The sequence below is a fragment of the Petromyzon marinus genome, chromosome 4, assembly GCF_048934315.1.
Source record: "Petromyzon marinus isolate PM22_M1 ecotype Great Lakes invasive population chromosome 4, UKy_Petmar_22M1.pri1.0, whole genome shotgun sequence".
NCBI lineage: Eukaryota > Metazoa > Chordata > Hyperoartia > Petromyzontiformes > Petromyzontidae > Petromyzon > Petromyzon marinus.
This window is the reverse complement of record NC_133670.1, coordinates 24,274,257-24,289,042: the sequence shown is the minus strand read 5'-3', so window position 1 is coordinate 24,289,042 and position 14,786 is coordinate 24,274,257. Positions and strand designations below refer to the sequence as shown.

The window sequence follows — 14,786 nt, the reverse complement described above, 5'->3', positions numbered from 1 at the left end:
ACTGGCTAGGCCATTCCAGGACCTTAATGTGCTTCTTCTTGAGCCACTCCTTTGTTGCCTTGGCCGTGTGTTTTGGTTCATTATGCTGGAATACCCATCCACGACCCATTTTCAATGCCCTGGCTGAGGGAAGGAGGTTCTCACCCAAGATTTGACGGTACATGGCCCCGTCCATCGTCCCGTTGATGCGGTGAAGTTGTCCTGTCCCCTTAGCAGAATAACACACCCAAAGCATAATGTTTCCACCTCCATGTTTGACGGTGGGGGTGGTGTTCTTGGGGTCATAGGCAGCATTCCTTCTCCTCCAAACACGGCGAGTTGAGTTGATGCCAAAGAGCTCCATTTTGGTCTCATCTGACCACAACACTTTCACCCAGTTGTCCTCTGAATCATTCAGATGTTCATTGGCAAACTTCAGACGGGCATGTATATGTGCATTCTTGAGCAGGGGGACGTTGCGGGCGCTGCAGGATTTCAGTCCTTCACGGCGTGGTGTGTTACCAATTGTTTTCTTGGTGACTATGGTCCCAGCTGCCTTGAGATCATTGACAAGATCCTCCCGTGTAGTTCTGGGATGATTCCTCACCGTTCTCATGATCATTGCAACTCCACGAGGTGAGATCTTGCATGGAGCCCCAGGCCGAGGGAGATTGACAGTTCTTTTGTGTTCCTTCTATTTGCGAATAATCGCACCAACTGTTGTCACCTTCTCAACAAGCTGCTTGCCAATGGTCTTGTAGCCCATTCCAGCATTTTTTTATTTAAAGCTTTCGTGACTGCAGGGATTCATATTATTGGTTCTTTCGGTAAAGTCACGTAGAAGGGAAACAATAAAATAATACAAATATAAAACAATAAAATTATCACGCTTCGACTGCAACACAAGCAATCATCATCAGTTGTGAAAACCACAACAAGAAAATTTGAAAAATTTATTGTTGTGGTTTTCACACCTGATGATGATTGCTTGTGTTGCAGTCGAAACGTCGTGAGAATTTTATTGTTTTATATTTTTATTATGTTATTGTTTCCCTTCTACGTGACTTTACCGAAACATTCCAGCATTGTGTAGGTTTACAATCTTGTCCCTGACATCCTTGTAGAGCTCTTTGGTCTTGGCCATGGTGGAGAGTTTGGAATCTGATTGATTGCTTCTGTGGACAGGTGTCTTTTATACAGGTAACAAGCTGAGATTAGGAGCACTCCATTTAAGAGTGTGCTCCTAATTTCAGCTAGTTACCTGTATAAAAGACACCTGGAAGCCAGAAATCTTTCTGATTTAGAGGGGGTCAAATACTTATTTCCCTCATTAAAATGCAAATCAATTTATAACATTTTTGACATGCTTTTTTCTGGATTTTGTTGTTGTTATTCTGTCTCTCATTGTTCAAATAAACCTACCATTAAAATTATAGACTGATCATATCTTTGTCAGTGGGCAAACGTACAAAATCAGGAGGGGATCAAATACTTTTTTCCCTAACTGTATGGGTCTTTCCGTAAAGCTTGTGTTGCGATCGAAACGTCGTGATATTTTTATTATTTCTCTATCTACGTGGCGTTACCGAAAGACCCATAGAATAAACAATAATGCCATTAATAAAAGCAATATCGAATACGAACATAAACATTTACCTCAGGCACAGGCCGGCTGAAGCACAAGGAACGATAGGCATCACGGCGGCCATGTTGCAGGTGTGACCTCACGGCAGCCATTTTGCACGGAGTCGTCAGCTGATTGGCAGAAGCAGTGGGCGTGGCTGCGTCATACCTGGCAACCACTGCCACGTTCATTGCACCCGAATTGCCTCAGAATTGTTCTACTTAGTGCGCATCGGGAATCTTATTAAGATCGCAGCCTTCCAGGACTTTACGAGCATTTTCTTTACTCGGGGTCCTGGTGGCGATCCCCCATGTGGTGCCGGCATGATGGACGAACTTCCGAGCTCACCTTGGGCGAGGCAACCTTCACGTAGACGATGATGGGGGCGAGCGAGGTTTTGCCGAGCTGCGTCGGGTGGTTGATGGTGTCGGCATCGAGCACCACGAGCTGCAGTGTCCGCGCCAACTCGAAGATTCGCTCGATCTCGCTCTGCACCTCCGCTGGAACCGCCAGTGCGCCGGGGGGCGCGCGAGCAGAGGCACGGGCGGGCGGGCGGGCGGGCGGGTGGCCACACACGCACACGGGCACGGATACGTACGGACGCAGGGGGGACACGCGTGCGGGCACAGGGACACGCGCGCACACAAGCACGGGCACACACATACAGACACAGGCACACGTACAAAGGCGCACGCACGCATACATAGGATCGCACACGCGCAAACACAGACACCGAGATGTGGGCACACACGTACAGACGTAAATTTACACGGGTACAGATACGGGCACAGATAAAGGCACGCACATATGGACACAGGCACACAGATGCAGACACAAGCAGACATAGACGCAGACACAGGCACACACACACAGACACAAGCCCACACAGATACACACACAGGAATGTTGGCACACGCATACATGCACAAGGACACACGTGGAGACACAGCCATACAGACACACAAGCGAACAGGCACACATTCTCAAACACACACAGAGGAACACACACGGACACACACAGACGGCAGTGAAAACATGCAGCTGCAGTTAGAACTGAGGACTGAGGAAACCCCAGATGCGTGCACGTGATCGCGGTGAGACATGCAAGTATGGTGGAGGGGGGGGGGCGATGATCAGACTGTGTCAGAGGTGAGACGGCAAACGTGAGAAACCCTCACACGCATGTGACACGCATGTGACACACACAATGTAGATTCCCATAAACACGACACAGCGTGAGTCTATTGTATTGCTGGGCCTCTGTTATTGAGAAGTAGGAGACATAACGTAATTGAAAAAGATGTTTCTTTATAATACTCTTTTTAATTTAAGTACCTTACGATTTTCCAAAGTGGATTTATTTGCTCCTTTAAGGGGCACTACCGGCACTGTGAGCTGTGACTTACCGGCCGATTTCACAGCAACGTCCCAATTGTGCCCGACTGTAACGGTCTACAATAGCATGGCATCCCACTGCATGGAGGGCTTAAAGCTGCCACCCAAAATGCACTTGACAGTAATAATAATACATATCCAACTCTTTGTCAAGTCACTGCCGATTGGTTCCGAATGTTGTGTATGTGTCGGTAATGGAGGTTGACCATACATCACCGTGATAGTGCTGCTTGGTGAAGGGGGGTGGGGGGTGTCCATAACCGGTTTAGATATCACTCTTCACTGATCTTAGCCACAGCCACGAATAAAACTCACTACTACTGGGTTAGTAGTGCAGTGAGGTACCAACCACTATGCCACTCCCTCCACCCCATTGAAATTTGTATTCTGTTTGCAAGTGGGCTACATTTAGGTATATATATACATGCATTTTTATTTAAACATCCGATTGATTTTTCCAAACAGCATCTAATCAAATAGCGTGAAAGATTATTCAAACAAAAAGGGTGAACTTCAAACCCAGTTGTTGCCCGCAGCTGTCTATCAAAAGGCTGCTTAACCCAGCCCGCCCACCCACCCACCCCCCTTACTGACTCCTCCCCCCCCCCCCCCTTAACCTGTATATAATCCCGGTCGTCTCTGAACTGTGCTCCTGACACAGATATTCTGCGTTGACTATTCCACCTGAAGACGGAAGCTTGTGTTGCCTCCGAAACGTCGTGATGTAATTGTTTTCTTTTATTTTGTTTCATTTTGTCTACGTGACTTTACCGAATAAAACCAAAGAGTATGTTTCAAACCCAGTATTTTATTGCTATTGTATCTGTGTGAACAATGGGAAGGCATCTCTGACGCTTGGCAGACGAGGCTGCGGGCGAACGCGCCGAGGTTAGGCCTTGGCGCAGATCATTCCAGCATCATCGTTCTCTAATTTAGCCAGCAGAGAGCCCTTTGAGATTTACTGTGTATTGATTGGCATGCCTTATTTAGCCGCGTGAGAACCCGTCGCGATTCATTGCTTCTTCCTATCGACGCACTTGATTCGACCAGGTAAGAGGTTCAGTGGGATTCATCAACCTGTTCGTTAGCATAACTTACTTAATCAGGTGTGAGCCCATTGACATTTGCGAACTCTCGATTAACATACTATGTTTAACAACGCGAGCGCTCATGGAAATTCATTGGCCTGTGAGTGGCGTCCTTTATTTAATCACGTAAGACCTCGTTAACATTAATTGTCATTATGATTGATAATCCTTTATTTAACCAGAGGAAGGCCATATTCGATTCATGGTCTGTCGATAGGCACCGTTTATCTAACCGGTTGAAAAAAACCTGCTGAGATCCACGCGAGGTTTCACATGCATAAATAACTGTGAATACATTCTCAGAATTTAGCAACAAGTCAGTTCCATTCCGGGAGTTGGACCAAAGCCGCAGTCTTACGAATGATTCGTCATGTTATTCCACAGGGTCTTTAAGCCCCCACTTTAGAGCAGACGGTGGTGGGCTGTGGTAACTCCTCCGCAGTAATCACCAGAAGGCTGCGGTTGGGGAATTGTACCGCGGACTCTGTGCAAGCTGCACGTGCGTGCAAGCGCAGCGGCCCGAGATTAAGGGTGCTTTAACAAACAGATCAATTTAACATCACCGAGAGAGAGAAAAAAACCGTCCAGAGTCCTGATTGAAACGGAGACGAGCGTGAGAGACAGCGAGAGATACAGAGTGAGAGATAGTGGGAGTGCAGGACATGGTTGGGAAGGCTCCTTGCAGAGACAGCAGGGGGTGCTGAAAGGACAGCTCCCACAGAGACACCGGACACACACACAGACACAAAGACAGCAGGGGGTGCTGAAAGGACAGCTCCCACAGAGACACCGGACACACACACAGACACAGAGACAGCAGGGGGTGCTGAAAGGACAGCTCCCACAGAGACACCGGACACACACACAGACACAAACTGACCAGTGGCGGCGATTCTATAGGTAGGTCTGGGGGTCCTCTGTGTCCCCCCCCCATGCCCCCCCCCCCTAATGAACAAGAGTGCCTCTCTGCCTCCTCGTGGGGCCTATGGTGTACCGGTGCATTTAGACGCTGCTATCATCGTCGTCAATAGCCACGGGCATTCTTCTGCTGGATAAAGGACCCCCCCCCAGCCCCCCCACCAAATGTGTCGCCATCTCTCACGTTCTCTCGCGATGCAACATTCCATCCAGGTCCTGCACACCAAGTCACTTCATTGCTCCATCTCTGTGGTGGACGTACTCTCTAAAGCGTGCTCCCTGCCATGGCTGGCAAACTCCGCTATGAATCAGCAACTGCTTCCAGAACATCCTCATTGGAGAGATGGCTGGGATGGGAGACTCACGCTCAAACTAAAGCAGTGACCAGGGTCTACCAATGCCGTTGATACCACTATACACCGAGTCATCACTTCCTTCCTAGTGTCCACTGTAGTTGTGCAGTCCACACCTTGTGACCTCGTGGTTCTGCTCCCACAGTCCCATCGCACTCACGGAGTTTTGCAATAATAATAAAATAATATTGTTTTATCATTATTATTCCCTCGTGAAACATTTTCAGGTGGGTCCTGCCATGTGTTCTCAGTGGGGTGCCCCACCCCCTCGGGTCGCCCCACCTCCCATTGTTCCCCCAGCTTTTTTCTGCACCCTTAGAATCGCCACTGACACGCACGAAGGTCGGAGACGACGCACGCACGCACGCACTCGGACACGAGTCGCCCACGCGAGGATGGGGAAACGCACATCCACATACAAGACCAAATGTCCCCCGTGTAGCCCACGCAGGCTGTGGGGAGAAGTGCTGTTAGCGCAGCACTCGTTAAGGTCGGCACGGCGCGCAAGGGGGTGGGCGATGTGGCCAACGCCAAGCCCAGAGGCGTCACCGGCGCTGATGTTTACACAGAACCAGGTACTCATTTAATGGCTGAGTCGACTCAAGGGAGGCCTAAGTACCGAGTCGAGTATATATGGCCCTTCGTCAATTCACTGCTGGATGAAAGCCTTCCAGGTTTGTTGAAGGGAGAAAGTGTTCTGATATCCCTCGTCACTGATGTAAGCCATGGCCGGGATTCGAACTCGGGTAGTTGTGTTTTGCAGCTCATTGCGTTAACCACTGCACCACTTACCCAGTAAGCATGGGACGTTGGGCCAACGTCGGCCTTACGGTTCCGACCAGATTCCAACGTTGGCTCAACGTTGGAGTGCTTACTGGGGTCCATCACCACAACAGGGATGGACAGACCGTGAGTGCACAAACAGCACAAGTCAAAAAGAGTTAGACGCGAGACAATCAATTAATCACTACAACTTAAATGCTGACGTGCAATGTAGCCACACGGGTTATTGAACACGTGACTGTGATGGTTACACTCGGCTTTGTGACGTACTACTCGACACGTGACCGTGCCACCGATTCACAAAATCGATTCTTACGCATCGAATCGTGCGCGCACGAGAAAAGATTCGCCTGTAATTGGTGCGCTATTCGCTCAGGTCGCATGCGATTCGTTCACGTAAAACACCCTGCAGCCACTAGAGGCGCTATCCTCTTCAGGCGAATGGCAGCAAAACGGCTCGGGAGCCAATGTCGTGGTCTGCCGGCTATGACGAAGAGGGCATCAGGAGAGAGTTCGTGTCGCTTTGCTGTTCCTCCTCCTTCGTCGAAGAAGCGCGGACCACAGTGCTTTACTGCAGGTGCTAAAAAGAAAACTCATTCCTTGAGAGCTGCTTTTTGTGTTTAGTTTGTTGTCCTTCACCCAGCACCTCCGATTCACACGGTTGGCTACGTACGGTGTGAAAGAAGTTCAACGATAGCAGTTACTCGAATTTGGAGGTGGAACCCAGTAAACATGCAACGTTGGGCAGACACCGGGCAAACGGTGACTTCAACGTTTCATGTTTACTGGGGGGGGGGGGGGGGGGGGCGGGAGGTGTGGGGGGGGTGTCGGCAGAATCAAACTACGCCGACTGTTTGTTCGGTTCATCCGAGAGTGTTTCGCTGGTGACGTGAGCATATACGAGTTTGGTGAATCTGGGGCTTGGAGCGTGCGGTTGTTCAGGAGTTCCGAGCGAGGTGTTTGGTGACACGGGCGGCACGGTGGCGAGACGCGGTGGGTGGTGGTGGGGGGGGGGATGCATCGCGTGCCCCCCCCCCCCCGCGCGCACACGCACGCACGCAGAGAGACCCTCACGCGCGCGCCGTGAAAGCTACACGGAGAAACCGGTAAAGTCCACCCCGAAGGAGAATGCTTTGGATGAAAGCGACGCACAGAACTCCCAGGACACAACACGGTCTGTGCCTCTGTCTCATCGCCATCGGGCTGACTTCAACCTCCAACTCTGGAAAGTGATCGCTTTGTCGAGCGACCGATCTCGTCAAGGACGGAGTGTGTGGGGAAAGTGCGCCCCCCTGCTGTGTACAATTTATGAAGTGGGCCACAATCCGTTTTGTTTTTGGGTTAGATCATGAGCGTTTCAACCAAAACGGAGGAATGTTGAAAAGCGAGCAATACAACTTTATACAACGTTTGGCTGGAGATTACAACCAGGTTGTCAACAATTGACATAATCCAAACCCAAGAAGAAACTAAGTACGAATTGTGACATTGGTCGCGACGCCAACGCGGCCATCCGAAGGATGTTTTTGGGCGACGACTTTCAGCGGCCGTTCTCGTGACACAGAGGTGCGAGCGCCGAGCGCCGAGCGCCACTCTGCACGATTTCCCAACGGGTTCGAGGCTCGTAGGGAGCAAAGCCAAAACTCTGGCGAACTACTCGGACATTCGACGAAGAAGCTCTGTGCGGCTTTCATTCGCGTCCTCAGTGTTCCACTAGCCCCCCCGGTTCTCACGTCCCCCCCCCCCCCCATCGAGCCGCCATCCTGGCCGCCCCACCTCCCCTCTCTCTGTCTCCACGCTTTACCGATCGTTTGCCATTCAGTGCAGCACCCTGGTTTAAGGGATTTAGCGGGAGTGGGGGGGAGGTCAAAGGGGATATTTTTCCACGGCTGACAACTCCCGAATAGGGGGCCCACGAAATAAATTTAACTTGTTTCACCATAAGGAAATGCAGGAGTGTTAATGTATGCTATTGTTTTAATATGAACAAGTTCTAAACAACGCTCACAATATTAACTGCTGTTTTTATTCGGTTGCTTTTTTCGTTTCCAGATTTCCGCACCCGAATGATTTTCCCTCCCGTGTCGCGCGAATTAGTGTGCGCGTGTGCATATGTCTGTATAACAGTGGCGAATATTTGAACTGGTCCTGGGGCCTCCCCTGGCTGGACTCAGCCTTGAATACCTGGTGCGGTGTGTAAAACATCAGCACTGGGGGTGGGGGGGTGGGGGAGTCAAAGGCGCGGTGCTAGTAGCCACACCATCCCATCTTGCGCAGTACCGGCCTTCATTGGTGCTCGCTAACAGCAATTACCCAAACACTCTGTTACAGGCTGTGCGTGGCTCCTTTGTCTGAGTACATGGATGCGGAGGAGAGTGGCGGTGGGGGGAGAGAGGGGCTCTACATGTACGCTGGTGTTCTCCCCAGGGGAGGGCACACACTGCACAAATGCAAGCGTGACGATGGTCGTCGGTGGAGGAGACGCGAGAACTTGAATTTCAGAAGCCTCGCATCGCGAGCACGCTCACCCCGATCACAAAGACGCGCCCGTGCGTGTGCGCGTCTCTGCGGGGACTCTTTAAAAGGGTTATGTGCAGAATGTCGGTAATGACCGATTAAACGCGAACTCGCGATTACATGCTTCGGCTTCAAATATCAGCCGCGTGCGCACGCGCGGGCATTTCAAAAGAACGCCACTCGGATACGATGCCAGAGAGGGTTAGTATGAGGGTGATGTCTACACTCCAGAGGGTTGCAGTCAAGTTCAACGCGGTGAAGTCAGCCTGCGGCGAGCGGTGGACCTTGGGCCGACGAAGTCAGCAAATGAATAAAATTCCCTCCCGAACGCAAAATCTAAAGAGAAAAACCCACCTCAATGACCGGGGGCCCGCATTAACACGCAATCAGCCGACAATGGCACTAAGGCCCTCATGTGGTGTAGGCCCTCCCTTTTAGCTTGTGGCTCGTGGCTCCGGTTCGGTGAAGCTACAAACTCCGCACCGGGTTTTTTAAAATTTTTATTATTTCCAAGCCTCACGTGATGACCTGTGCTCAGACGGCTTCACTGGTAACTGGGATGCGCGCTGGCAGTAGCTTCGTCGCCAGCGCCGTCGTCACCAAACGGGGCACGCACGACCACAGGCGGCTTCCCGGCAGCGTGCGTCTGGCGCGGCACAACCGCTTCCGCATTTTTCGATCGTCACGAGACAGAAAATAATGAGGTGTCGTTTGGAGCATCCTCAAACTCCCCGAAGCCACGAGCTACCATCAACACCCGCAGCATTTTACTCATGAGGCTCACTCTTTTTCTGGCTGACCCAGCCCAGCTGATGTCTCTGCGAAGACACCTGCCTGGGGTTCATGGCGGTGGGTGCATCCCTACTCGGCGGTTAACCCTGCCCGCCAGAAGAGGCTAAGGGCAAGGCCGTAGGCCTCCTGGCTCCTGCAGATTGATTCACAGTGACTATTGAAAGCGAGTAATGGATGGGGTGGGGGGGGGGAGGGGAAGAGTCCTTAGAGTTGCCATCAGAGGGCAGACTTTGAAAGGAAGACTGAGCTACCAGATTAGGGTTATAGCTAGCAGATTATGGGTGGCTTGCTCATTGTCAGATGGGAGATCATACTCGAGAGTAGGCGTGCATTTTAAATCATGGTCCTGACTCTAACCCAATTGCAACAGCCGATACATGGAATTATTGAACAATGCCAAGGCGCTGCCCTTGTGCAGCAGTAACTTCGAATGGAGGCAGCTCAAGGATCAACGGAGCTGCAGCACCGGCGTGGCTGTACGTAAGAAAGAGTACCACTGGTCCTGAATTGGGAGGCGGGTATAGATAGGGACGCTCGAATGTGCTTCCAGTCCTGGTAACGTGGTACTGGATAAGATACCTGCAGGTACCCACTGACTCTACCAGGCTGGGCGCGTCGATGTGAACTCTACCCCCCCACCACCACCCACACCCACGTTGGCAAGGCTGTCGTGGGGGCTGCGCCGCCACCAGCAAGGGTTGCTCAGAGGCTGCACGCAGCGAAGTGACGGTCCGCCGAGTAAACAACAAAATGGTATCCGGCGCCGCATAATACCAAATTAAATTGTCATATATTATTGTACATATCCAGTTTCTGAGCGTTCGGCGTTAAGCACTCGCGTGCTCTACGTAACAAAAAAAAAGATCCAGTTCTTGTTTGTGAAATCATAAACGACGAACAACGAATATATAAATGCAACCCGAGGTCCACAGCCGCTGGTTCGTGAAGCACTGACGCACGCGGTGAAATCTTTGGTGTGCCATGCGGGGAAGGGGCTCAGCTGGCATGGGGTCGGAGGGCAGCACACGGCGAGAGGTGGGGTTGAGGGGTCATGAGCAAGGTCCAGCGGCAAATACATACCCAGAACGTCTGCAGGGAGGCACGGACAGTGAGAGACAGCGGACAGAGATGGCGAAACACAATCGGTTAGCGGGAAAAAGAAACGAATGCAGGAAGAAGAAAAAAAACGGCGCTTTTTCTTTTTTAAACGTACGCACACAGCCGGGCCTTGAACCAAGGGGACAAGGGGCAGCGGATCCAAGGTAGGTGGGGGGAGGCGGCGGGGGAGGGGGGAGAAAGCGCTCGCTCATTCACAATGCACGCTCAAGGGGGAACAGCGGAGTCCGAGAAACAGCGGTGTCACTCAGCTCTGGGCAATTGGGGGGGGGAGGGGGCTGATGAGTGGCGACCGTTCGTCGTGCCTTCGTGAAGCGTGACCACAGGCACAGAAGTGCCAGGGGGGTCGTCATACTCCACGGTATTATTTAATCAATCGAGCGCCTTAATTTAGCGCCGACCGCTAATTTGTACATAGTTGCGGGCCAACAGACGTGGACTGAGAAGGCTTAATGATAATTCGAAGCCTTCTTGATCAATCGAAGCCTTCAGTACTCAACGAAGAGAATTAAGCATTAACGGATACGCTTTCAGCAGGGCCTAGAATCATTAGCACAGAATGGGCCCTCGAGCATCTAACAGAGGCCTTGAAAATGTAATGGGGGTCTTGAAGATTTGGAGACCTTCACTGTTAGTATGGCCTTGAGTTTTGGCTAGAGGCCTTAACCACAGACTGAAAGCCTTCAATGTGAGGCCTTTTCACTGTATGGCCTTCCTGCAAAGCCAAGGGTCTTCATTATGGCCTGTGGCCTTCGTTATGACCCGGGCTGGGAGCAGCCTCTGAGAGGGAGTGCTTTTTGACTCCCGAATGTCGCGAGTGACACCGCTGTGTACAGACAGCAGTGGGCAGTGTTGAGGGTTCTATAGGCTGCTGGGGGGCCATGATGGGTCTCATCTCTCATGGCCCCGTTTGCATGAACCCTGCAGACACGGGGGTCACTGGGGTCAAAGGGTCAGGGGATCAGGGGGCACGGGCACCAGAAATGGATCTCACTGCCAAGGTTGGTTTACTGTCACTTATGATAATACCGTAGTGGAATAATAACAATACAATACACTTAATGCATCGATAATTCTATGGGGGGGGGAATATAAAATTCATAATAGGAGTGTTGCAGCAAATTATTATGAACGCACTTCCATGATGAGGATCATACAATACGAAATAATATTGCAATTTGTATATAAGATACAGTAGTAATATTCCAACAATGAAATGCATTACATAATCTGGATGTACCGTCGTCATTTGTCCGGTTGTGATATGTGCAGTCGGGAAAGTTACATGTGTTCGGGTGGAAGGATTTTGATTTGTGGTATCAAGGTATTGCACTGAACTTTATTGTAGGGTACCGACGCAGATTCGATAATAAACCTATGCAAGACTTTTGAAATATGGTCCGGGAAGAAAGGTGGCAATAATACCAAACCCAAAATTAATATTGACGATGCGCTGGCTCTTTCACGGCCAAGTCTCACCGAGTCTCAAAACTGCCTTTCAGGAGGCTCCTACGTTGAAAGGTTGGGCCCAATACCATAACTGAGTGCTTAATTTAATCTCACCGCTCTACACTATTCATGTACACTCGAGAAGCTATTTTTGCATAAACTTTAACAAAGAAAAATAATAACCTGCAAATTGCGAGCAATTCGCCACTGTAAGTACAGATACGTTGCAACCAGTGATGTTTCGTGACTCCAGCTTGAGGAGTTTACCAAAGTCCTCCCCGGGTTTTTCAGTTGTCAGCCGATCACGTGTGCGGGCGGATTAATTCAGCGGAACGCGATGGCACCGATTTTATCATGAGCGCAAGAGACCCGTGGCCTTGCACAAAGACCCATAGATGTGCAGAGAGAACCATAGACTCACGCAGAGACCTCACGTGGAGAACCATAAACTGGAACGCACTAACAGTGGCTTCGTCATCAATGCAATCTCCACCAGAGGGGACGCATGCAGCCCATGCAACTTCCGAGGAGAACTGTTTCTGGTGACAGCACTAAACTGCTATTCCGTTCATAAATTATGAATGGCTTTTCATACGAGGTGGCCGGGTGGTTCATGGGCCGGAGGACTGAGCCGACAAAACTGAGATCTTGGGTTCAAATCCAGGTTTTCCACCGCCCGTAATTAAATTGAGTTCTCAAGTGCGGTGAACCTCCTGGATAGTAATGGGTTTCTGTTTGTCATGTAATTTGGCCAAATTACAGCTCTAGAGAATGAAAAATACCAGATATTTCTCACAGCAGGACATGCGCAATGTGGTGCCCCCTAAGTGTTATGGATAAGAGGAGAGTGATATCACCCTTCGTAGGCTGTTCTCTAGCACGGGGCACTGCTCTGAAAGCATTCCGAATGGATTATTTATCTCACCACACGACGCCGATAATATCGCAAATCGGAATAACAATTTTCATTTTTACTTTGATCGTCCAACCATTCACCCGTGTACTTTACCCGACCATGGAAAACCCAAGGCATGAGACTTTGTATCCTCCTGAACCTGGAGCCACGATCCATCACCATTACTGGCCACTCATTCCTACGTTTTCCCCGTGGCTTTCTCCGCAAGATCTGCAAATCAGTGGAAAATAAACAAACGCTTTGTAGATCTGTCCATTTCTGTGAGTGCCGGGAGCGGGAGTTGGTGTTAATGCAGTCAGAATTAATGAGTTTTGGTCTTGGGCCTTGTCGGCGATGACTTAGGCTCTGTCGTTCTCCAAGTCTCGTCAACTGAATTGAGTCGCACGTCGAATCCACTCCCCATCACACCTCTCCCCCACCCAATAAACTCAGCCAATTAGTGAACCGAGTAAAAGGGACCCTGTACAAACACACACACACACACGTAATCAACTGCCATGTTTGTTCTTCCTCGGCCCGCTGCCGCCTCCCTTCGCGTCACTAAACCCGTCGCGGTTCTGCGTCTTCACCCGGGCTCGGCATTCGGTCCTCGGGCGGGCAAGCAGCCACGGTCATCGTCGCCGCGCTCGACGATTCTCGCCCACCTCGCCGTTCGCCCAAAAAGTCAATCGTCGACGAACGTTTCCATGGTCGCAACCGAACGCCGGGGGTGGGGGGTGTGCGCGGCGCAAGCCACCGCGGGGAACCGGGCGGAGAGCGGCGGCGGTAGCGGCGGTGGCTCACGGCTTGGCGGAGCCCCGCGTCGATGCCGACCGACGCGGGCGTTGTCGCAAAGCTCGGCGGGGCGATTGGCAAACTTATAAACGACAAGAATAATGAGAATCGTTAAACTGCTTAGTGTTCGTTTAAAATGGTCCCGCTCGTCGAAAATAGGCGATCGCATGAGTGACCCTGCATTCAGACGAGCATTGGGCGAAGCTCATCTTCTGTTAGTGGCCCTAAGCCAGTTGTTGAATTCCACCTTCCTATGGCAGGAGCCAGTGTCTCCATAGGAAAGTCGTTGATGTAATAATAACAACGCTGTCATAATAATGATCCATACGCAGCTACGGTATATCCAATTCACTTTGTGGGTGACTTGGCTTTAGAAAGGCCCATCCGCAGAGAACGTTAACTTTTTATTTGTTTGTCCGGAAGTTTTTTTGCTATTATTATTATTATCATCAACATCATCATCATGTCGCGCGTATTTTCATTCATTTCAAATCACGAATGAGCACATTAGCTGCAGGCGTTGCTGTTATTTTTCCACGCAAGTGCTGCGATGCACCGCACCTTTTCGCTCGCCGAATTTTCCACGAATGCCTGCAAATTCCTCCGATCAAAAAAAAACGGCGGAGCAGATGAAAATAAATAAATAAACAACCACCCTGCTGCCACTCTGCAACGTCCAAACACGTCGGTGGGGGCAGATGTCATCCCGCATTTTTAGTTTCCCTTCCCCCCCCCCCCCCAAGCGCTGCTAAACATCACCGTGACGAACAGAGACAGACATCTCAAACATTCCAAATGTGCAGAGGCATTTTCGAACGACACGAAGAATCGTTGCCTCCCGCTGGACAGTCGGCCGCTGGTTGCACCATGAGTCAGGAGGAGGCTCTTGCCTGGCGGATGCGTCCACCAGCTGTGTGTCCCGCGATAGGCGACACGTGACTCTCAGGGGAGTTGATTTACACGTATACAATAAAAAGACTTGAAAGTGAGTTTTTGGAGTGCGGTCACACTCCACTCGAGCGAGTCACTGGGGCGTGGCTTTGCCACGTTGAGGGGCGCGACGGTGGCGAGGAGATGTGAGC

The 14,786-nt window shown here is 50.8% G+C and overlaps 1 protein-coding gene across 6 annotated transcripts in view; it reads right to left on the bottom strand.

Annotated features, from left to right (window-relative positions):
- LOC116937724 (voltage-dependent L-type calcium channel subunit beta-1-like) overlaps window positions 1–14,786 on the bottom strand; it is a 141,310-nt gene that overhangs the window by 15,955 nt on the left and 110,569 nt on the right. For all 6 annotated transcript variants that reach the window (XM_076060246.1, XM_076060223.1, XM_076060232.1 and 3 more), the window contains one exon: window positions 1,952–2,103. In XM_076060246.1, coding sequence (XP_075916361.1) covers window positions 1,952–2,103 — 152 coding nt within the window. The remainder of the gene's footprint in view (window positions 1–1,951; window positions 2,104–14,786) is intronic.